Source organism: Lampetra fluviatilis, chromosome 5, assembly GCF_964198595.1.
Source record: "Lampetra fluviatilis chromosome 5, kcLamFluv1.1, whole genome shotgun sequence".
Lineage (NCBI taxonomy): Eukaryota > Metazoa > Chordata > Hyperoartia > Petromyzontiformes > Petromyzontidae > Lampetra > Lampetra fluviatilis.
In genome coordinates this window covers 8,848,606-8,870,786 of record NC_136279.1, presented here as the reverse complement: position 1 = coordinate 8,870,786, position 22,181 = coordinate 8,848,606, and the positions used below count along the sequence as shown (strand labels likewise).

The window sequence follows — 22,181 nt, the reverse complement described above, 5'->3', positions numbered from 1 at the left end:
ATATTTTAGATTAAGTTTCGTGACTTGCGTTAAAATAATATATATTTTTTGCGCTTAAATCGTTTGTTTGTCGTTGTAACTTGCTGACCCGCGCCCTACTGGACGTCTGTGAAAAAGCGCTTCGGAGCTCATCGGATTCCTCCAGTCTGAATAAAGATTCTGAAGTTGAAATGTTAGTCGCCCACTGCTGTTTGCCGTGGCCGGGAATAGCTCGCTGATAAGGGACGTGTTCAAAGCTTTGAAGCCTCTGTTGTGGTGCGAAAAATAAGTTCTCCACACTGTACATTGTTCTTATTGGGTGCAATTGTGAACAATAGCCATATCAGACATCATTAGTACATCTAATCGGCATAATCATGGGTTTACTGCAACTCAAAGACTCAGTCCCTACAAGGCGTGTGGTCACGTTAGGACATGTCCACGTGCCCGGCGTTAGAATGTCCGAAGACCAGAATCGCTGATTTTTCCGACAATGTGTTCAGGGAGGCAGTTTCATATCCGGACAGCTTTTATCCAGGGAGCATGATGTGGCAACATTACAACTCACAACAACCCGTCGTCCACCCGAAAACTTAATGGGCCTACGAAAACCAATGTGACCATGTTTATTTTTATTTGTTTGTATGATAAAAAAATGTAACCAAAATATCTTCTTGAATGCCAGTCAAACAAATATTTAAGCTTGAATAAAAGTAAAGAATTATGGCGCTCGCGATGAGGTCGTCCTGTCAGAACATCTAAAATGTTATCGATGAAAACGAACGGCATCCTTTTAAAGCCGCGCCATCCGATGATAATCATAGTAAAAAAATAGTCGAAATTTTTATTTTTTTTCGGCTTATCTACGGCGCACAGCGCGCTCCCATCGAATTAAGGCACAGACGAAATAATGAAGGTATCATTAACGACATCTGTCCAGCGGCTGGACGAAGTATGCGTGAAACAAGCGGAGTAAGAGCGGCGGTATAGTGTGTAACATGGGCAGTAGTACCAACTCTAGAAGGTCAACGAAACAGAAGTGCCCAGGGCCTACAAGAACCTCAATCCGGCCCTGGTTAATGGGGTTGGGGGGCCGTGTCCAAATCTTTGAAGCGTCTGTGGGTCGCGAAAAGAAGTTCTCCATACATCCACATACAGACATACGCTTTGGTTCTTTCGGTAAAGTCACGTAGGTAGAAACAATAATAGATCACCAGTGATCACGTAGGTAGAAAAAAAAATAGATCACTGGTGACCTATTTAAAAAAAATTCTACCTACGTGACTTTACCGAAAGAACCAAAGAGTATAGATTCCTGCAGTCACGACAGCTTGAAATCAAGATTGATCCACGGCAGGAGCCACGTGTTTGACACACAGACGCCCCCCACCCCCCCCACACACAAACACAAAAACGCGCGCGCGTCACTGCCGCCCACGCCCTTTGGGGCTGCTTTTACGGCGGTCGGCGCGGGGGTTGATCACACACGTATAAAGGAGCCGGCTACTTCGCTGCTGCTGGCGAGAAGCGAGCGGCACAGCCAAGGGTGACACTTCAAAGTTGACCGGGGCCGGCACCGCCTTCGCGCCGGTAAGAGACGGACGCGGCGAGGATGGAGCAGTGGACGTGCTGTTCGGTGCGTAAAGTCGTGCGCCTTGGGAGGGGAGTGGGGATCTGTTGCGGTTAGCTAACGCTACGAACCCGGCCGGCCCGAGTTCGATATACGCTCACGGCCAACACGCAACCAGTGACGATTGTTTGAACCGTTCCTGGCCGTCCCCTGGGTCGATTAAGCCTCAAATGAGCTCCTCGTGTGGTGTGTAAACAAAGGTGGTCGGGCGGTCGTGGTGCTGGCCACCCACCCCCTCCTCGTGCACCTTTCCGGCCTTCATAGGTGCTCGCTAGCAGCACTTGCCCCAATAGTCTGTGGAGACTATACGGGGGGGGGGAATCTTTGTCTTTGTGTGAGTGATCTCATTGTGCGCGTGTATTTGTTTTGTGTCTACAGTATACGAGAGTTTGTGTGTGTGTATGCGCGCGTCTTCGTGTGTACGCGAGAATTGAGCACGAGTGTGTGAGCATGCATGTACGTATGCGTACATGCATGTACGTATGCGTACATGCATGTACGTATGCGTACGGTACGTGAAGGTATGCAGGTGTTCGCTAACAGCACTTGCACCTCCCCCCCTTACACGTTTGTAAAGATCCACGGGGAAATCTTCGTTTTGTGTGGGATCATTTAGATTATTTCATTGCGAGGGTGTGCGACTGTGTGTGTGCCTGGGCCTCCCCTCAGTCGACTCGGCCTCAAATCAGTAGCTGGTGCGGCGTGTAAACGTCACCACCGGGAGAGACAAAGGCGGCCGGACGTGGTGTCGCCACCCCCCCCCCACCCCCTTCGTCGTGTCGTGCCGGCCTTCCGTAGGTGCTGCTCGCTCACAGCGCTTGCCCCAACAGTCCCGTCACGAGCGAAACGGGTTTGGGGGATCTTTGTCTTGGGGCACATCGAGCGTGCGGCTGCAGCGCGCGCAGTGCGTGGCCGCAGACGGCGGCGGCCCGAGTTCGACCTCCCCTGCCGCGGTTCACATGAGTGGCGTCTGCCGCCTTTTTGGCGTGCACAGAAATCGATTAAAACCAAGTCGGGACGACTCGGCCTTCACACCACCCCCCACTGGGGGGCGGGGGGGGGTGTTCGATAAAACGAGTAGCACTTCTTGAGAAATCAACAATAATCGTTTTATTATTATTATTAATGTTTTATTAATTTTTATTTCATTTTTTTTACCTACGTGACTTTACCGAAAAAACTAAGAGTATGAATCCTTGCAGTCACGAAAGCTTCAAATGTAGAAATAATCGTTCAATTGATCAAGAGTGGGACCCATGATTGGAACGTAAGATTTTAGCGGTTCGCCGAGGAACGCCTAAGTAGATTGTTACACTGCCCCTGGGCTTGGCTCGAGTTCCCTGCTGATGTGTCTGTGCGGCAGGATGTGGCACTGTGGTGGTGCCATTATCCACTCAGCATGCAACTTCGCACTCCACCCAACATTCCCCGTATCGTATCCCCCCTCTCCCCTCCCCCGATGTCCCAACACCCCCGTCCTCGCATCCCCGCCCCCCACCACGATCCGATTGTGTCGAGTAGATTCCAGAAGAATGGATCATTTGTTTCATTGTTAATCCCCATTGTCTGTGAACTCGCGTTTGAACTCGGTAGTTTTCCCTTCGTTTCGTTGCGCCTGCCGAACAATTGTGGTGATCACACCGGTGCCGATCGAATGTTCGGCGATACTCCCTGCTGATCTCAACATAATCATCGTTGTCGTCAGCCACGCTCGATCCTCCGCGGAAATGAAGACCTCCCCAATCCATGGCCACCTCTCACGGTCGCGTGACGACGCACCAACGATGTAACGCTACGCACGACATCCCTCACCTGCGCTTAAACACAGACGTGCACTCCTCCCACCCCCCCCCCCTTCGCAGATCGCATCAGGGCTACGCCAGCGACAATGATGATGATGACGATGACCACCGTCATGGCGATAGCAATGTCGACGACGATGACGATAACGCTGGTGGTGATGACGGGGGCGTTAGCGGCGCCGACGGTGTCGGCAGACGGCGCGAAGATGCCTTCTCCATCCCAGCCGTGCGGGCTGTGTCCCCCGGGCCACCACGTCTCGCTGCCGTGCTCCACGAAGGCCAGCGAGGAGCAGCAGGAGCAGCAGGGGCAGCAGCTCCTCCTGGAGGACGCGGACGACGTGGAGGCACGTTGCACGCCGTGCCCGCCGCGCCACTACACGCAGTTCTCCAACTCCCTGGACCGGTGTCGCTACTGCGGCCCGCCGTGCAAGGAAGGGCAGCGGCTCGCGAAGGAATGCAGCCCCACGCACGACCGCGTGTGCGAGTGCGAGCCGGGCACCTTCCTGCTCAACGAGTTCTGCGTGCGGCACAGCAGCTGCGCGGCGGGGCACGGCGTCGTCACCAAAGGCAAGCACGGGGGGTGGCTACACCGCACGCACGCGCGCGCGCGCCACGTGTGTTTGTTGCGATTCATTCTGCGATCGATTCACTCGTACCAAGTCGCTGCTCAATTATTGTATCTCATTTAATTAATTGAATCGATGACAATTCTTTCCGCGTGACGCCCCCCGTCACCAAATCCCTGCGATGGACAAGGGGAAACAAAAGGCACAAACGCCCATTCATGCATTCTTCATTCATTGTAGTAACTCGTTCTGCATATCAAACGGCTCGTGCATGCACGGGTAAGATGTCCTCGCTAAAGGCACGAGTGCTAATTACCCATTCATTCGTGCAGAGGTTAAATAATTTGCGCATGATTTCATTTGTTCTGTTTGCTCCAATCACCAGTGCCCATCGGGATGGAGCTTCCTCATGCACAGCACGAGCTTTCTACCCCACTCAGAAATTGGTTCCTACATGCATTCGTTTGATGATCATTTATTCGTACATGTATTTACTATGCCCCACTACCAGTGCTCGTCAAGTCAGGGCATCTTAGCTCCACTTTCCTATCGCCTAGCTATCTCCGAGCTCCAATCTATACCTATTCGCTCATCTCTCTCTCTCTCTCTACGCATCTCTACATCTTTCTCTCTCTGTCTGCCCGTGCCCCCCGTCTCACACTCTTCTCGTCACGCATCTCCGTGTTCCGCAGGATCCCCGCACGAAGACACGCACTGCGCCCCGTGTCCTGGGGGATTCTTCTCCCCCGAGGCATCGGCGGATGCCACGTGCCGCCCGCACACCGACTGCTCCAGTCTGGGCTCCACGGAGCTGTTGCCCGGGGCCTCCACGCACGACGCGCTCTGCTGGTCCTGCCGCCAGCGACGGGCGTCCGCGCGGAGTCGCGAGCATGGGGACACGAGGCCGGCAGGTGAGCTGCTCGTGACGACTGCTCTCTCGCTCACGCTTTTCGTACGGACGTATGATTTGAGCGGCAACCGTAGATCAATGCCCTAGTCGGAGAGTGCTCCGGGTTGGACGCGCGTTCACAATCTGGTCTGATGCAATGATGAAGAGGTTGCCAGTTCATTCTCCCATTGCAGCAGTAGGAAACGATAGAAACGTTCGCCATTTGAATGAGACGCTAAATTCCACGGGATGGCACATGACCGACCGGTAGTATAGCGAGAGGTATGCTGACACGGTCTTGCCAGGTATGGAAATATTTTTTGAGTTGCCAACCCAGACGGACTCGATTGCCTGGCTGCAAATTGACACGACCCCACACCTCCAATTAGCACAGTTGGCTACGTGCGGTGCGAAATAAGTAAAGTAAAAAAAGAAAGTCCATCCTGTTAAGGGTTATCCAGAACAACAGTTGACGGCGGAACAACACACTTTACATCCCTTTTCCTTCCGCAGGGGACGATGGTGCCGAGCCTCCATCGTCGTCGCTTAATCTGCCGCCCCAGCCGGAGGGCCCATGCAACGCCGCGACCCTACAATTCGTGGACAGTGTTCGTCACCTGGTTCCGCCGTGCCTGGCCCGCCACAAGCCAGAGGTGAACGCCTACATCCGGAAGCTTCTGCTCAGTGCCGTAGATAATGTGGGCAAGCAGCGACACGGGCGCAGGAAGCAAGGCGGGAAGAAGACGAAGCAGGGGAGCAGGATGGAGAAACACGTGAAGAAGCTGCTGCTCCGGGTTTGCGCAAGAAGAACATCGCAAGGAGGGTCGGTGAGAATACACGGTCCATCGTTACGAAGAAAAACGGCGGACTGAACGTGGTCGAACAAGATGGGAAGGGCCTTTTAAATGGTCATGTAGTCAAAAAACAAGTTTGAGCAGGTCTTCCACTGAAAGGGGCTCAGGGCTCAGAAACATTGATATAGCAACCAAAGAGATGTTGCAGTTAAATCCATGTTGTCAGCTGCCCAACCATGATAAAATTGGGTTCTTCAGTTCAGTGAGTTGACGGTCCTGGCCCAGTTTCCAATGACTGCACAAACATTGCCATCTTAAAGTTGATTTGTTGAATAATTCTGGGTCTCTCAGAATAAAAAAAAAGTGGTTTGATCGCCATGCGTGTAGTGAAGCTGTGGCTCCTGGCGGTAGTTCCGCATAACGTGCTTCTGTGGGCCGTTCTCTAACACAGGATGATGCTCTGTTCTCCGAAGAGCTGGGAATGGACACTTCATCCCATGACATGACGCCAGTAGGGCAAACTGCACAAAAACAATTTTGGGAAAGAGATGACAGCTTTATAAGCTGTAGCCGGAGTTTTTCAAGGCCGTCGATTGAAGCCCTCTAAATTATCCAATATAGAACACTCATCGCATGAATTGAATCAACTGGAGAGGGCTTAATAATTTCACGACGAGTGGTGACGATAAGGTATGATTCATTTAATTACATTCCGTAAATTGAGGCATAGCTTGTAACAGAGGACACACATTAAGGTTACCGCATGCCACAAACTGTTTTGGGGACAACATAACAGTGAATAACTTTAATAAACCGACATTATTAACAAACACCTCCTCACGACTGAAACCTTAATCGCTGAACATTTCAGACCATTTGCCCTGCTATAAGGTGCAGAAGAGTGCGGTGTAGTTACGAACAGCGACCACCGTGCCATCTAAAATGTTACAAAAATCCCCGATTTGAAGAAGCTTCGTCGATGACAAGGATGTGATTCACGTGAAGAGAGAATGGAAATATGTCAGCAGTATTCACAAGTCTCTCCTACTACCAGGGCTCTCGATGTTTTCCAGAATGTTACTGTGCTGGCTTGGAGTTAGGAATTACTAGCAGAAGGCATTGCAACTCGAGCGTGTGATACACCTATTATAATAATCCATGTTGTTGTATAGGCCAATCAGTTTCAAGGGCAATGCATACATTACCGAAGTATATTTGTTTGAACGGTTTACCGCAAGTATGTGTGGTTAACGCAGACTGGATGCCTTGTAATCGGTGTCCATTTGGTGTTTGAACCTCTTAACACCTCCCGTCATATTGGCAGAAAGGGTAATTCCTTTTTTTATTATTCCATCACTATGTTTATTGCACCCTATGTACTTATAATCAATCCAATGAGAGCTTTATACAAAAAAATATGGACAAAATAAGGACCAATAAGGATCAATTAGGATACGGTTTGTCAAAACGGTTCCCAGAAGAGTGTTGATGTGAACAAAAATAACGACAAAATTGCGTTGCTAAGATTTTTAGAGAAACATTTCTGGAGCAGAGCGTAATGTACCGCTAATGTCAAATACTGGGGGACTGGTTAATGCAGTCCCTCCACATTTTTGTTGACGCCACAGTGTTTTTATAGTAAGAGTATTTTTAAACTTTACATCACGGTGCCCTGTACAAGAGCTGCGTGTGCACACGCGTCACATGACGTGTGCATGCAATACTTTTTTTGGAATGTAAAATATGTATTTTTGTAATTGTCACGGATGGTTATGTGTTGACTGTTGAAACATATAAATAAAAGTTGCACAAAACGGATACACGTTCAAAATTCCTCACCAAATTTAGAGCGAATCGAATTTCACAAATACGTCATCAGCTATGATCTATCCATTGATGTCTGAAGACCTCCCTTCAATCATGGCTGCGATGCCAAAAAGCCGCCTAGATTTTTCTGCCCGTGAGCTCTGATCTTATCGCTCCATCTGCGTTCATCGGTTATCATCCCTTATCGCTGTGCTGCCCTGACCAAACTCAACATAATGCCTCCACAGTAATTATATTGTCCTGAAAGGAATTGCGGTCGTCCTGAAGCCCCCCCCCCATCCCCCCAACTCTACCAGAGAGAGAGAGGAGGCGGTGTCCGTAGAGTTGTGTTGGTCCGCGAAAGTACACCCTGATAAATCAGTGGCCCTGATGCCGATGGGAAGATTGCCAGGTGGGTGAGACACGTGGCTGTCCTCACGTGGTGCGCGCGCGTGAGCAGCACGTGGTGCGCGCGCGTGAGCACGCGCTCGGTGATTCCCCCGCACGTGACCTCTTGACGCGCACGACCGAATCCGCATTCCTAAGGTGACGCAAGCAGCCCCGCACCCTTCCCGTGCCCTTAAACCCAGGGGTGGGGGACGTCCGGCCCGCGGGCCGTATAAGGCCCGCGAAATCATTTAGTGTGGCCCTGCCAAGGCAACCGCTGGCGGGACTCGAAATTCAATACATCTAGGAGCAAGCCTGGAAAAAGAAGTTGCGAGTAGCAGCAACATCATCAATACCATTAAGGGGTGAGTTAATCAAATGTTTGATCAAATATAACAGGCACATTTTTAAGTTGATAATTTTGTATGGCCCGCGAATGATGTTATAAATATCCAAATGGCCCTTGGCAGAAAAAAGGTTCCCCACCCCTGCGGCTTAAAAGAACAGCCCCCCGCACCCCCCAGTAGCCCCCCCCCCACAGCCTTAACAGCGTGCTGGAGCAAATACTATAAGGAACCCACTGGAGCGATGCGCTTTAAAATCCTTTCAATCTGCTGTTTGTGTTTAGTCTTTTGGTCCCCCCGCCCCGCACCACCGATTAGCACGGTTGGTTACGTACTGTGCGAAGGAAGTTCTACATACACACCAAGACCGTAATTATAATATATATTGGGGGGGGACACATCCCCCCCCCTAATATTCAAATATGCTCAAAATGTCCCCTCCCCCCCAAACTATTGCTATAAAATAGATTTGTTGATATAATTGTGGTTATGGTTGTATTTTATTAATCCCCAATCTCTGTTATTACATACAAGGAAACAAGAAAAGGTAAAAAAGAAAAAACAGAGCAATGTAATACAATACACTATTAGACATTATTGTAAAAAATAAAAAAATAAAAGTCAATCCTATGTGTTGGTGAATTTTTTTTTATATTTTAGGCAGAAAATGGCAGGAAATTCGTTTTCAAATTTAGATTTTTTTTTTCTGGGGCGGGGGGGACCCCCAGACCCACTGGACGTGTGGTCCCCCCCAATGTTGACTCCATGGCTACGGCCTTGATACACGCACGTGTAATGAGCGACTTCCGAGACGCGTCGTGTTAGAGAGCTTCTTATTTATTCTCACACTGGGCACAACGCAGGCCGATACATATATACACGTCTCTAGCCACGCACAGCCGACCTCTCTACATAGTCCCATCGCCTACATCCAACCACACAGCTGGCTGACTGGTGTGACGATGACGGCGCTGGGAGCCGTGCAGAGGATCTTCCACGCGGCCGGAAGTCGGAGAGAGATGACGGCGAGCAGTGGCGCAGCCAGGACCCGCGACCCCGCCGCAACAACCCTGAACCTCTGGTTCCATCCCACTTCTAGACCTCTCGGCGTAGCCAGGCCCCGCCTCTGGCCACGCCCCCTTCCAGAACCTTCGAGCAGGTTCCCGGAGCTTCCCGACTAACCCCATCTTTGACCTTTAACCCAGACACGCCCCCTTCTGATTAGTTGTTACATAACCTTGCCCATATCCGTGATTACCCTTCCAGGCCGGCAGGTGGCACCCTGCCATTACACAAGCGCTGTCAGTGCGAGGACATCATGAAGGGCAGAACGGCACACGAGGGGGTGGGTGGCTAACACCACGCCTGGTCGATTTTATCTCCTCAGTGCTGCTGTTTACATCACTGCACCATTTGAGACCGAGGCGACCTAGAGGAGGCCCAGGACCGGTTCAGATAATAAGCGTCGGGAGGGCGGTGACATGGGGGAGGGGGGGGGGGAGAAACTTTTCCATTGTTTCAACCGCCCCGCCGGAATTTTTTTATGGAATCGGTGACCTGTGCATTGCAAGTTCATAGCGCTGACTCATTACACCGCTGTTGCAGCTGGTTATGATGCAAGGCTCTCGCAAGCGCCGACAAAAACAAGTTGCTCAATGCACGTGACAGGTATTGCACCCGAATTACACACAAAGTGACCAAAATATCTCCCCAAGCCGCACACGCCAGCGAGGCTGGGACAGTATTCTTTTTTCCCCTTCGCGTTTATTGTGTCATTGCGCCAGACGTTATGGATGAGAGAGGAAACACAAGACGTGACGCAAGTACAAAGGAGACAGTCGCGAGACTGGACAGCACAAACAGTAGAGACAACACGAGAGAGTGCAGACAAGACGGCAACACGGCCTTTGCCATTACATACGAGGCGGTACAAACGAGACCGTACGAAAGCGATAATACTAATCACAATTGTATTTTTTATCTTACCAGCTAGGGCCCACTGAGCTATGGGGTCGTCCATAAATGACGTCACGCGATTTTGGACGATTTTTTACTCCCCCCCCCCCCCTTCGTTATACGGCGTCACAAAAAGTCAGCCCCCCCCCCTCAAATATGACGTCACAAAGCTCTGCCACCCCCCCCCAAATATATAAAACCTGCTTCAAATCGCTTTAAACTATTGTCATTGTAGTGCGTATTTAATGTGGCGTTGCACTCTGATGTTGTAGGAGAAAACATTTATTAAAAAGTATTTAATTAAGTAGAACGTGTTGCCTATATTTATTAAAATTTGCGCCTTTTGATGCGACGTCACATTTCTCACCCCCCCCCCCATCGTCACACATCGTCACAAATGTCTGACCCCCCCCCCCTAGGTGCGTGACGTCATTTATGGACGGCCCCAATATGGCTTTTTTTCACAAGCGACCTGCCCACAAATGACAGCTCGACGAAGTGGCTCATCACGTGGAAGTGGACAGCGGTGGCCTCCGTGGCGCTCTCCAATCGAGGCAGAGTCGAACCCTCGACGAGCGAGACGGTGACACGAGACATGCGGCGGCACATTCTCGACGGTGCATCTACGGCATGTATGTTTGTTGAACTTCTTTCGCACCGTACGTAGCCGACCGTGCTAGCCGGAGGTGGGTGCCGGGGTACGGATGCGTGTGATCGTGATGTGCGAGTCACCGGAGCAAGGGCACAGGAGCGTGCGAGGCTTCTAGGGGCCCCTCCCGATGAGGAGGGAGGGGGGGGGCGAAGCAACCTGCAGTATTTTATGGTGTCTAAAAAGTTTGGTGGGGCGGTGCCGGCACCGCATGAGCAGTGGGTGGAGGTCGGGGTGGGTGGAGGTCGGGGTGGGTGGAGGTCGGGGTGGGTGGAGGTCGGGGTGGGGTAGTTGGCGACCCTGGAGGACATTCCGGACCCCAATATGTCTCGTCACTGCATCGCGCAGGAATGTGGACCACAATGTGTGACTCAGAGCTCAGCCGCGCGGGACATCACCGACCCTCGCACAGCAGCCTGGCTTTTTAATCGATGAATATCGATTATTCAGGACAAAACACCGCGAGACAAACGTGTCGTGGCAAAAAATAGTCCCGAGAACGGCGTTCGTGGACCGTTCCGGCTGAAATGAAGCTCCGGATTTCAGGAATAAAATTTGCACGTGCATGGGCCAGCAACGCACTCGGCTTGACTGCGACGCCTCCACTAAATTTCGAGCCGCAAGTCGCCGCCGCTGATTGCCTGCCCCCCTGATCCGCAACGCCTTGCTCAGGGCGCTGCAATTGCAGGCATGTTTCAACATGTTTTTTTCAACACCTTTCCATTTTTTTTCAGCTTCTACTGACGTAGCGATGCAAACTTGCGATTGGTATGCTGGGGGATTTACCGTGAAACCCCCGTTGAAAAGGTTAAACACACACTGACCATAAACACACAGCCACCTAGAGAGAAATTAAGTCACAGCGCTTGGCAGAAAATGTCAGTTATCTCCAAAAAATAGAAAATTTACCGTGTTCCCGGATTATAATAACCGTCGAAAAGTAATACCCAGCCCAAACGTGTGCCCGGTATCAGTAAAGTTAATCCATTGTGATAACACACGCACACACCTGCCGAATTTAAAAGGACGCGCCTCCAACTCGTGATGTAAAATACGTGGCACGAATGCGCCTTATTAATCTGGAGAACGCAGAGCAAGGTTCCATTTAGATTGGTTGGAGACGCGTAGAGAGGCTTTCAAACACAATCGGAATCTTTACTTATCCTGGAGGAATCCCATGAGCCATGGAGCTCTTTGTTAAGGGACGTCGGAAAGTTACAACAAACAAGCAACGAGAGCAGTGAAAAGTGTCGGAAAGGTCAACAATTGGGTTTTTCACTTCTAGATTTGAAGCTTTCGTGGCTGCAAGGATTCATACTCTTAGTTTTTTTCGGTAAAGTCACGTAGGTAAAAATTAAAATTAATAAAAGTAAAAAAATCACGACGTTTCAACCAGTATATACATGGTTGGGTCTCTTGGAATTTATCTTTACTTGATACAGCAATCGTGCTGTGACGGTTCCACCTGAAGACGGAAGCTTGTGTTGCCTCCGAAACGTCGTGATTTTTTATTTTACTTTTATTAATTTTATTTTATTTTTTACCTACGTGACTTTACCGAAAAAACCTAAGAGGATGTATTTTTCACGTTTAATCTCCTCTCCAATTCATTTTAATTATTTGTATGGGGTCTCTGTAATTGGATAACAACTGCTCTATTTGTAGTGGCGAATGGGCGCGCAACGACTGGAATGGAATTCCGAGTCGGAGACACTGACCTTGGAGGAAATGGGTTCGATTCCAGCTATAACCGCCCGTCCAGCGGCACACTTGAGCACGGGTTGAGGTGAGACTTACCCCCCCCCCCCGACACCACCACCAATGGTTTTCGTGTTATCCCGTTTCGTTGGGCAATCAAATCGATAATTAATCGATAGAGTAATCGATTACTTAAATCCACGAATAGTCATAGCTGAGCTCCAGTAAAGTCACTCCAGTGTTGTTATACCGACACGTGGACTAATTGGCTGTGCCGTGTGTGGCGAATTCAAAGTTTAAATCCGAAAATATATATTTTTTAAATACCGAATACGTGTGCATGTACGAGAATACATTCCGTTCTGAACATTGTGTGACGACTGAATGTGTGGGGAGCGGTGGTGTAGCAGTTAACTCGCTGCGCTACGAACCCGGCCACGCGAGTTCGATTCCCCGATCACGACCAACCCCAGTGACGATTATCTGAACCGGTCCTGGGCCTCCCCTAGGTCGATTCATCCTCAAATATTTGAGTACCTGGCGCCTTGTCTAAACATCCACCACTCGGGAGACAAAGGCGGTCGGGCGTGGTGTTGGCCACCCACCCTCTCGTGTGCCGCTTGCATAGGTGCTCGCTAACAGCACTTGCCCCAACAGTCTGTAAAGGCTATTCGGGGGATCTTTGTCATTTGATCATATGCTGTCTGTGTGCATACATGTATCGTTGTGCGCGTGTATGTTGAGAATGTCACATGTATGTGTCAGTTTAACACATTTAAATTTACGCGATTGAACCCCTCAAAAAACCTGTATTATGGACATATATGTGTATTGAGTGGAGCGGTGGCGCAGTGGTTAGCGCACCGGGCTACGTATCTGGCAATCCTCGGTTTGATTTTCACACCACTGCCAACAGTGATGGCGAAAGATATCAGAGCTGGTATTGGGCCTCCTCTAGGTCGACTCAGCTTTAAATTAGTCCTTTGTGCGGTGCGTGTACATAAGCACCGGGGAAACAAAGACGGCCGGGCGTGGGCGCTCAAATCACCACCCGCGTTGTGCGGTCTCCATGGGTGCTCGCTGACAGCACTTGCCACTAACAGTCTGCTAAAGGCTGTACGGGGGATCTTTGTCTTTGGGATGGGAGCTTGATTGCAGCGGTAAGCGCGCTGCGCTCACAGCCAACACCAGTGACGATTATCTGAAACAGTTCTGGGCCTCCCATAGGTCGACTCAGCCTCAAAATGAGTACCTGGTGGGGCCGTGTGTAAACATCGCCACTTGGGAGACAAAGGCGGCCGGGCGTCTACCCATCCCTGCATGTTCTGTTCCGGCCTTCATAGGTGCTCGCTAGCAGCACTTGCCCAAGCAGTCTGTGGAGGCTATACTGGGGGGGGGGGGATCTTTGTCTTTGTGCGAGTGGCTTAGACAGGGGGGGGGTGTTCTTTGTTCGTTAAGGTGGCGGGCATTCGTGGCGTCAACAGGAATGTGTTGTCTGTGTGGAGGAGACTGAAACGCGCACTGGGAGACGCAGAGGCGGACACGGGGACGTCGAGAGGGAACAGAGTCACGTGTCCAAGACACACACACAGACACGGCGAGAGAGAGAGACGGAGGCAGGCAGACAGTAAAGGGACGTGAGCCGCACAGGGAGAAACGCATTCAGAGGGGACAGCAACTGAACATCGACCCGGAGAGAATCACAATCCGTATTTATACTGGTGGAACCCGATGAGCTATGAAGTTGTATTTTTCACAAATGTCCAGTAGGGAGATAGAGACACCGACAGGCATCCTCGGAGACACAGAGAGACGGGGGGGGGGCTCATATTACATGCCATTCATGTCACCGTGCCGCGAGGCTTCTGGACTCCGCATCACAGCGGCTTGAGCCGGGGATTTCCAGTGTCGCGTCACTCCTAGATACCTGTGTGTGTGTGGTGGGGGTGGGGTGTGTGTGTGTGGTGGGGGAGGGGTGTGTGTGTGTGGTGGGGGAGGGGTGTGTATGTGTGGTGGGGGAGGGGTGTGGGTGTGTGTGTGGTGTGGGAGGGGTGTGTGTGTATGTGGTGGGGGAGGGGTGTGTGTGTGTGGTGGGGGAGGGGTGTGGGTGTGTGTGTGTGCGGTGGGGGAGAGGTGTGTGTGGTGGGGGAGGGATGTGCGTGTGTGGTGTGGGAGGGGTGTGTATGTGTGCGGTGGGGGAGGGGTGTGTGTGTGCGGTGTGAGAGGGGTGTGTGTGTGTGTGCGGTGTGGGAGGGGTGTGTGTGTGTGCGGTGGGGGAGGGGTGTGTGTGTGCGGTGGGGGAGGGGTGTGTGTGGTGTGAGAGGGGTGTGTGTGTGTGGTGGGGGAGGGGTGTGTGTGTGTGGTGGGGGAGGGGTGTGTGTGTGTGGTGGGGGAGGGGTGTGGGTGTGTGTGTGCAGTGGGGGAGGGGTGTGTATTTGTGTGTGCGGTGTGGGGGGTGTGTGTGTGTATGTGTGTGGTGGGGGGGTGTGAGTGTGTGCGGTGTGAGAGGGGTGTGTGTGTGTGTGCGGTGTTGGAGGGGTGTGTGAGTGTGTGCGATGGGGGAGGGGTGTGTGTGTGTGTGTGCAGTGGGGGAGGGATGTGTGTGTGTGCGGTGTGGGAGGGGTGTGTGTGCGTGTGGTGTAGGAGGGGTGTGTATGTGTGTGCGGTGGGGGAGGGGTGTGTGAGTGTGTGCGGTGGGGGAGGGGTGTGTGTGTGTGCAGTGGGGGAGGGGTGTGTGTGTGTGCGGAGTGGGAGGGGTGTGTGTGTGCGGTGGGGGAGGGGTGTGTGAGTGTGTGCGGTGGGGGAGGGGTGTGTGTGTGCAGTGGGGGAGGGGCGTGTGTGTGTGTGCGGTGTGGGAGGGGTGTGTGTGTGTGTGGTGTAGGAGGGGTGTGTGTGTGTGGTGGGGGAGGGGTGTGTGTGTGCGGTGTGGGAGGGGTGTGTGTGTGAGTGTGTGCGGTGGGGGAGGGGTGTGTGAGTGTGTGCGGTGGTGCAGCAGTTAGCGCGCTGCGCAACGAACCTGGCGACCCGGGTTTGATTCCCGCTCACGACCAAACGCCAGAGACGATGATCTGAGGCAGTCCTGCGCCTCCCAATGTCGGCACGGCTTGAAGTGAGTCCCTGGAGCGCAATGTAAACAACATCGGCGCTTTGGGGACACAAAGGCGACCGGTCTTCTGGCCACGCCAGCCGATTCCTCATTCAGTGTCCCATGTTGGTTTCCATTGGCACTCGCTAACAGCACACCGCCCCGAAAGTATGGTATGCATACTTTCGCCAAGGTGGCAAGACGTTAACCCCCTCGCCTGATCCCGACCCTGACGCCTGTATATTTGGAGTTTGCGTGCTTTCCCCCCCCCCCGTGGTTGCGTGGATTTTCTCCCGGTTTTCCCCTCAACGTTGAGAATCAACATCACGCGTTTAGAGGATTTGGCGGCTGTACGTTTCCACGTGATAAGCCACATCGTTGAGCTATCATATGTGGCCAGGTCGCTTCTGAGAAAAAGCTAAAGAGCTCAATAAAAAAAGTGTTTTTAATATTTATTATGTCAAATCGATTCGGGGGGTCTTTGTGCTTTTATAAGCCGAGATCACAGCATTGCAGGGCGATGATCTCAGAAAGGTTGGTGCCGTCCCTGTAAATCCCCCCACGCCTTAACAAACAACGCCCCGTTCTTCTCATCACTTGTGCCCACATGCGCGGTGAATCCCCTCGAGAGGGGGGGGGATAATACCCCCCCTCCGCCCCCCCCCCCCTGGATGTTGACATGGAAATCCCAGGGATGCCAACGATGGCTCACACTGCTTTTCCTGAGCCTTCGGAACTAACGGTGAACTTTAGGAATCGCAAGGATGATGGTGATTCTTATTTATTACTCTGCTACTACGATTGTTTACTCAGGATAGCCGAGCTGAGTCTCGTGACTTTTTCAGAAAGGGCCCTGGCAAGGGTTTTTTTTTTGTACCGTAGAGGGTAGCGATTGATACGTACATGAGATTTTAGTACTCTGGGGGTATTTTAAAAAAAATGACATTTCCCTTGGGTTTGGCATTCCGTGTGCGGGACAGGCCGTGCGGGACAGGCCGGGCGGGACACACAATCCAAAGCATGGAGCTCCAAGATAAGAGCTGTTTACGTTGCATATATTTGGCTTGTGTCTCACTTTAATCAAGCAATATTGAACTAGATCAGTTGTTCTTCATCTGTACCGCAACCTTGCACCCGTTTGGTTCTCAATCGTAAAAAAACGTATAATGTTAATAAATACATAGGATTGATGAAACAAAGTCGTTGTACTATGAGACCTCCTTTACCAGTGGCAAAATATAGTAATAGGTTTTTACCCTTTCAACTGGTACAAAAACTGACACCTTTATACAAGGCATCATGTTTGCAATAACCACAACACAAGCAATCAAAATCCAAACAAAAAGAAACAACTCTGATGATGATAATGATATGCCCTGTCCTTGAAGTTGATTTGTCCACACCCGAGACAGCTTTTCTTAGAGCCTAGTCTCCATTGGTGTTGGACCAGATGACACCTTGTATAAAGGTGTCAGTTTTTGTACCAGTTGAAAGGGTAAAACCCTACTACTAAAAGTCGTTGTACTTACGTGCCCAAGCTTAATTTGTGTTTCGATAAAAAAATAATCTGGCCACGTCTCGCACCCCCAGAAAGAGCGTCACGCACCCCCAGAGAACCACTGATTTACAAGGAACTCACTTCCTAACTCCTGTCCTCAACCGATGGCAACTAAGTACAGATTCCGAAGAAGGACGATTGCCCGAAACGTTAGCCTACACTTGCATGCTATCTTGTATGTTATAAGGCGGTGTTAATTACATGCGTGGTGGCTTATTGTTGTGATAAAGGGAGTCACTCGGCCACTTTTCGCTTTCATCAACCACGATATATCCACTGCTCGATGAAGGCAACCGCATCACAGGCCTTTCAATGCCACGACGCACCCGGCTCTTTCACGTTTGAGCTGATTTCATCGCTCCGTTTCCACGGTGGATGCGCTCTCGACGAGAGAGCCAGGCGAGGTCACAGGTCACAGAGTCTCCTTCCTCCATCACTGAACGACACCGCCCCAACAGACATTTGAGCCACCAGCCTCCACTCTCATAACCATCGCCACTCTCATGATCGATCCACTGTTGGATGAAGGCCTCTGCAAGCCGTTACCACGTCTCTCATGATTCCCGCAAATTCGACCATCCGTCTTAGCTCCTCCTCCACGCGAGCGGTGATTCCATCGCTCCATCTCTTGCAAGTGGATGTGCTCGCAGTATGCTCATAGCCTAGAGCCGAAACGCTTATTGGGCCCTTGCTGCTGAAATAAATTCTATCGGAATCGAATCTCTCTCTCTCAGACGAGTTCCCCTCCTTTGGCTGCGACTCCGTCATTAGTCTCGACCACCGGTCATCGTTCCTTCATGGGGACTGCAGGTCTCACTTTCAAGGGGGAGCTGAGTTCCACGAGGGAGACCGGATTACAGTTCGTTTAATAATAATTTCAAATTGTAACGCTCACTCTCGAAGAGCAACCACAGACAAGTGGGAAGACAGCCAGGCGATTCGCTGGCGTTAATTTCTCCCCCCCCCCCCCGCCTGCCCCATGTTCTGTGGTCCTCTACATATTAAGGCATTTTAGATCTCGACCCTGATGCTTGCTGTATATTTGAAGCGTGCGTGTTCTCCCCGTGGTTGCGTGGATTTTTCTCCGGGTTCTCCGGTTTTCCCCCCCACATTTAGAATCAACACGCGTTTAGAGTATTTGTCTGCTATACATTTCCATATAATAATACACTTACGTTGAGCTATCATTTGTGACCAGGTCGCTTCTGAAAAATAGTTATCTAGCTCAGCGGGTCTTAGCTGGTGAAATAAAAAAAAATAGTTTCGTTTTAGTTTAAGTAACATTCTGACAACATTTGAATTAACGCACATCCTCATTTGATAAAGGTCACGCGTTGTGGCGTCGACGTTACGCACAGAGACCAGTTCGCTTTGTGGGTTCGAGCCAACGGAACTAACGTCACGTGGCATTGTCCCTTCCCTCAAAAGAAAGCTGTCGTTCCTCGCAACGGCTCCCACCTGGTACCTGCGTATCCACCTGCACGCGCTTCCCCCCCAATGGAAAGGGTAAGTGTCGCGCCGATGACCTCGTGCCTCCTTGTGGTCGTGTTGTCGGCCGAGCTTCGTCGTAGAACAATGCAACGACGACTTCCTCGTGGCCGCTGAACGCGTGTGAAGTCTCGCCTGAAAGGCGCATTCATTCTCGCGATGCCTATTTATCGCCGACAAACGTTCCCCTTACAGAGGTGCCACCCCCCCCCGAACACCCACACACCCTCCATTAAATAGCACTTCGCGAGACAATGAAGAGCGAAGTTTGCCATGCACGGCAAAACAATGGGGAGGCGGAGGTGTTCATCGTCAGCTTCGTGTGCCACGTGGGCGGGTGAAACGGGGCCTCCTACGGTTACGACGATGTCTTGAGTTTGCCTACAAAGGCTGGGCATTGTCTCCAGGAATGCGAGCAATGTTTGACATCGCGTGCGGTACATCCACCTCATGAATGAAAGACAGAGATTCCTCTCTATTGTAGCCTTACAGACCGTCCTCGTGGACGGGGAGAAGTTTCCGGCGGGTTTCTCTTGTTCGTCTTCTTTAAATAAAGTTTAACACGGAGGCTTTCGCGACCAATATCATCCATAATAGAGGGTTTTTTGGGGGTTAGATCGCGTAAATATATAAAGGTGTCGTTAAAACCCGCCACCACCCGACACAGCCAACTAGTAAGGGTTGTCACGTAAACAGAACGTGGCCAATTCGTCACTAGTACAGCACACCGGTGTGTTGGAGAGCAAAGCCACAACATTTACAATCTGAGTACGACGTTTTGCAGTAATTACAACCAGCTTCATCAGACGACAACCAGATTTGGGGAGGTCCAGGGCAGGAGCGGACAGCACTTGCCATTGATGTTGGATGTGAATCATGGCTTGCCTATAACCTGCACGAGATTTATTCACGAGATTAATCGATTAATTGACGTATCGCTACCAACAACAACAAAGTAACACGACTTCACTTCCTAACTGTGTCACTGCGGTCATTCGATTAAAGTTCAAATCTTGGTCAGGGGTCGAATCGACCTATCATCATCCTCCCAACCTGGGTCGATAAAGCATTGGCTCCAGTTAACATGCAACGATGGACCAGCGTCGGCATGTGGTTGGAACCTGTTGAGCCAATAATGGCCAAATGTGGCACAAGATTTCACAATTACTTGGGTCGCCTTGCGTAACATACTTAACACACTGCGCCCCGCACCCTCTGCCGGAGTCATTTAGCATTTGCAATTTGAGACTTAACGCCGGAGATAAGCAGCTTTTGACCTTTGACCTTGAGAGATATTTGCATTCGATGACGTAAAGTGGACAGTTTGACTTTGAATAAGTTCGACTTTCCTTTCGCTGGCGTAATTGTCACGCACACAAATTGGAAGGCAGATCCAGGACGACCGCTGTCTAAACATAGACCGAGGTCCAGCGCTTTCTCAATACCGGAGCGGCGTCAGAGACAAGTTCAAAGTTAATTTGCATCACCGAGTGAGAACCCAAGAAGACCCACGCAAGAGCCACTTTGGTTGCAGTAATCCGATTCCTGCTTTCGCAAGACACTGAGCCAACCAACATCGATGAGAGCCCTGGGTTCTAATCCGGGTTTCAGCCGTTTAATCGCGATTAATCTGGATTGAGATGACGATATGATGGTCTCAGCGCGGTCACCAATGTCTGCACGCAAATGTAACCGCACTGAAAATGTTGATTTTCACGTAATTCAGGATATTCCAACTCCGATTGATTCATTCTAGATTTGAAGCTTTCGTGACTGCAAGGATTCATATATAATAATAGAAATAATACTATTATTTCTATTATTTATTTTTTATTTTATTTTTTACCTACGTGACTTTACCGAAAAAACCTAAGAGTCCGGTTGATTAAACCACAGGGACTCCTCTATTTACGAACGAGTTAGGTTTCAGAGGTCTGTTCATTAGTCGATTTGTTCGTAAGTCCAACGTTACTCCTGTCAATTCCTCACATGTTGTACAGAATGTACACGAAACACGGAGAATGGCTTAAAAAAGGTGTATGATATCCTGTAGATGTAGATGCCACCGGTTCTTCACGTTCTGCAGATGTAGATGTCACCACCGCCATCTATTACGCAGGCGATTTCACTTACGACTCTCGGTCCGAACAGGCAACTGGACATGCTGACCGGTTTGTTCGTATCTCTGAAAGTTCGTAAGCTGAACGTTCGTAAGTAGAGGAGTTAATCGACTTCTCTTTTGACTGTCAAGCGATGGCCACCTCGAGTAAGGGGCCGTCCATAAATGACGTCACGCGATTTTAGACGATTTTTGACCCCCCCCCCCCTCGTCACACGGCGTCACAAAAAATCAGACCCCCCCTCAAAAATTACGTCACAAAGCTCTGCCCCCCCCCTCCAAAAAAAATAAAACATGCTTCAAATCGCTTTAAACTATTGTCACTGAGGTGCGTATTTAATGTGGCGCTGCACTCTGATGTTGTAGGAGAGAACATTTATTAAAAAGTATATTTAATTAAGTAGAACGTGTTGTCTATATTTATTTAAAGTTGCGCATTTTGATGTGACGTCACATTTCTCAACCCCCCCCCCTCGTCACACATCGTCACAAATGTCTAACCCCCCCCCCCCAGGTGCGTGACGTCATTTATGGACGGCCCCCAAGGGTCGGGGGTGAGAAGGTGGCATCAAGTTCTGTGATGTCACCATCCAAGAAGCTCTTCGTCTTGCACGGAGTGGTGCACTGCTTTCTGCGAGAGTTACGAATTGAAATGTCTTCCACAACATTAGAAGGCGGCAGTGAGAGCACAACACGCACATTGGTGGGTGGAGGGGAAATAAAATATACCTTGACGTAAAGAAAGCGCTGTGTGCCCCCCCCCCATGTCTTGCCACTCTTGTATCTTTCTAAGTCGCCTTCTCTCGCCATCTGCCTTCTCAATCTTTGCCGTCTCTCTCTCTCTCTCTGTTCCTCCTCCTCCTCCGTGTGCTCCATCCACGCTTTCGTTCTTTTTCTCTTCTCGCCAACCCCCTTCGCTGGAACAAACTTGCCCCTCCGCATTAAACAGTCACATTCGCTCACGAGTTTCCGCTCCTCACTCAAAACTCAACTTGTTCCCTAGCTAACCCCATAACCACCTCCCCCCCACCCCCTTAATCTCCCCCCCCCCCCCGAACAACCACCTTATATTCATATTCTATGACTATCACTCATCAACCCCATTCATTCATTCCATCCGTCATCATTTACTGTCATCAAATTCGCTTTCACAGAATTCACGCAGCACGGATTCGCCCCCATTGCTTCCTCTCATCCGTTTCATTCACCTCATCCGTACCGTTGACATTCACACGCTGTGCCCGGTGTTAATTGTTTGTAAGGCGCCTTGGTTATGGCGCTATATAGATTACGTTAAGATAAGATATTGCAATGATCAGCAGAAATATAAATAAATAAAACGTATTAATAAACAATCAACATCAAAGGAATAACGAGTCTCTCTTTTTTGTATAACGACATTTATTGTCGACATTGTACCTATTGGGCCGC

General features: G+C 50.4%; 1 protein-coding gene across 1 annotated transcript; it reads left to right on the top strand.

Moving 5' to 3' along the window:
- Window positions 1-1,504: 1,504 nt before the first annotated feature.
- Window positions 1,505-7,478, top strand: LOC144932511 (uncharacterized). The gene is made up of 4 exons (XM_078856667.1): window positions 1,505-1,615; window positions 3,472-3,978; window positions 4,670-4,888; window positions 5,380-7,478. Exons 2-4 carry the CDS (start codon window positions 3,498-3,500, stop codon window positions 5,736-5,738), a joined length of 1,059 nt encoding a protein of 352 aa, XP_078712793.1. The 5' UTR covers window positions 1,505-1,615; window positions 3,472-3,497; the 3' UTR covers window positions 5,739-7,478.
- Window positions 7,479-22,181: the final 14,703 nt, after the last annotated feature.

What these genes read in the sequence shown, in the direction of transcription:
- LOC144932511 (XM_078856667.1), top strand. Translation starts at nt 3,498, where the DNA reads ATGATGATGATGACGATGACCACCGTCATGGCGATAGCAATGTCGACG. An exon ending in GCACGGCGTCGTCACCAAAG is followed by an intron (nt 3,979 to 4,669) that starts GCAAGCACGGGG and finishes CGTGTTCCGCAG; the next exon opens with GATCCCCGCACGAAGACACG. An exon ending in TGGGGACACGAGGCCGGCAG is followed by an intron (nt 4,889 to 5,379) that starts GTGAGCTGCTCG and finishes TTCCTTCCGCAG; the next exon opens with GGGACGATGGTGCCGAGCCT.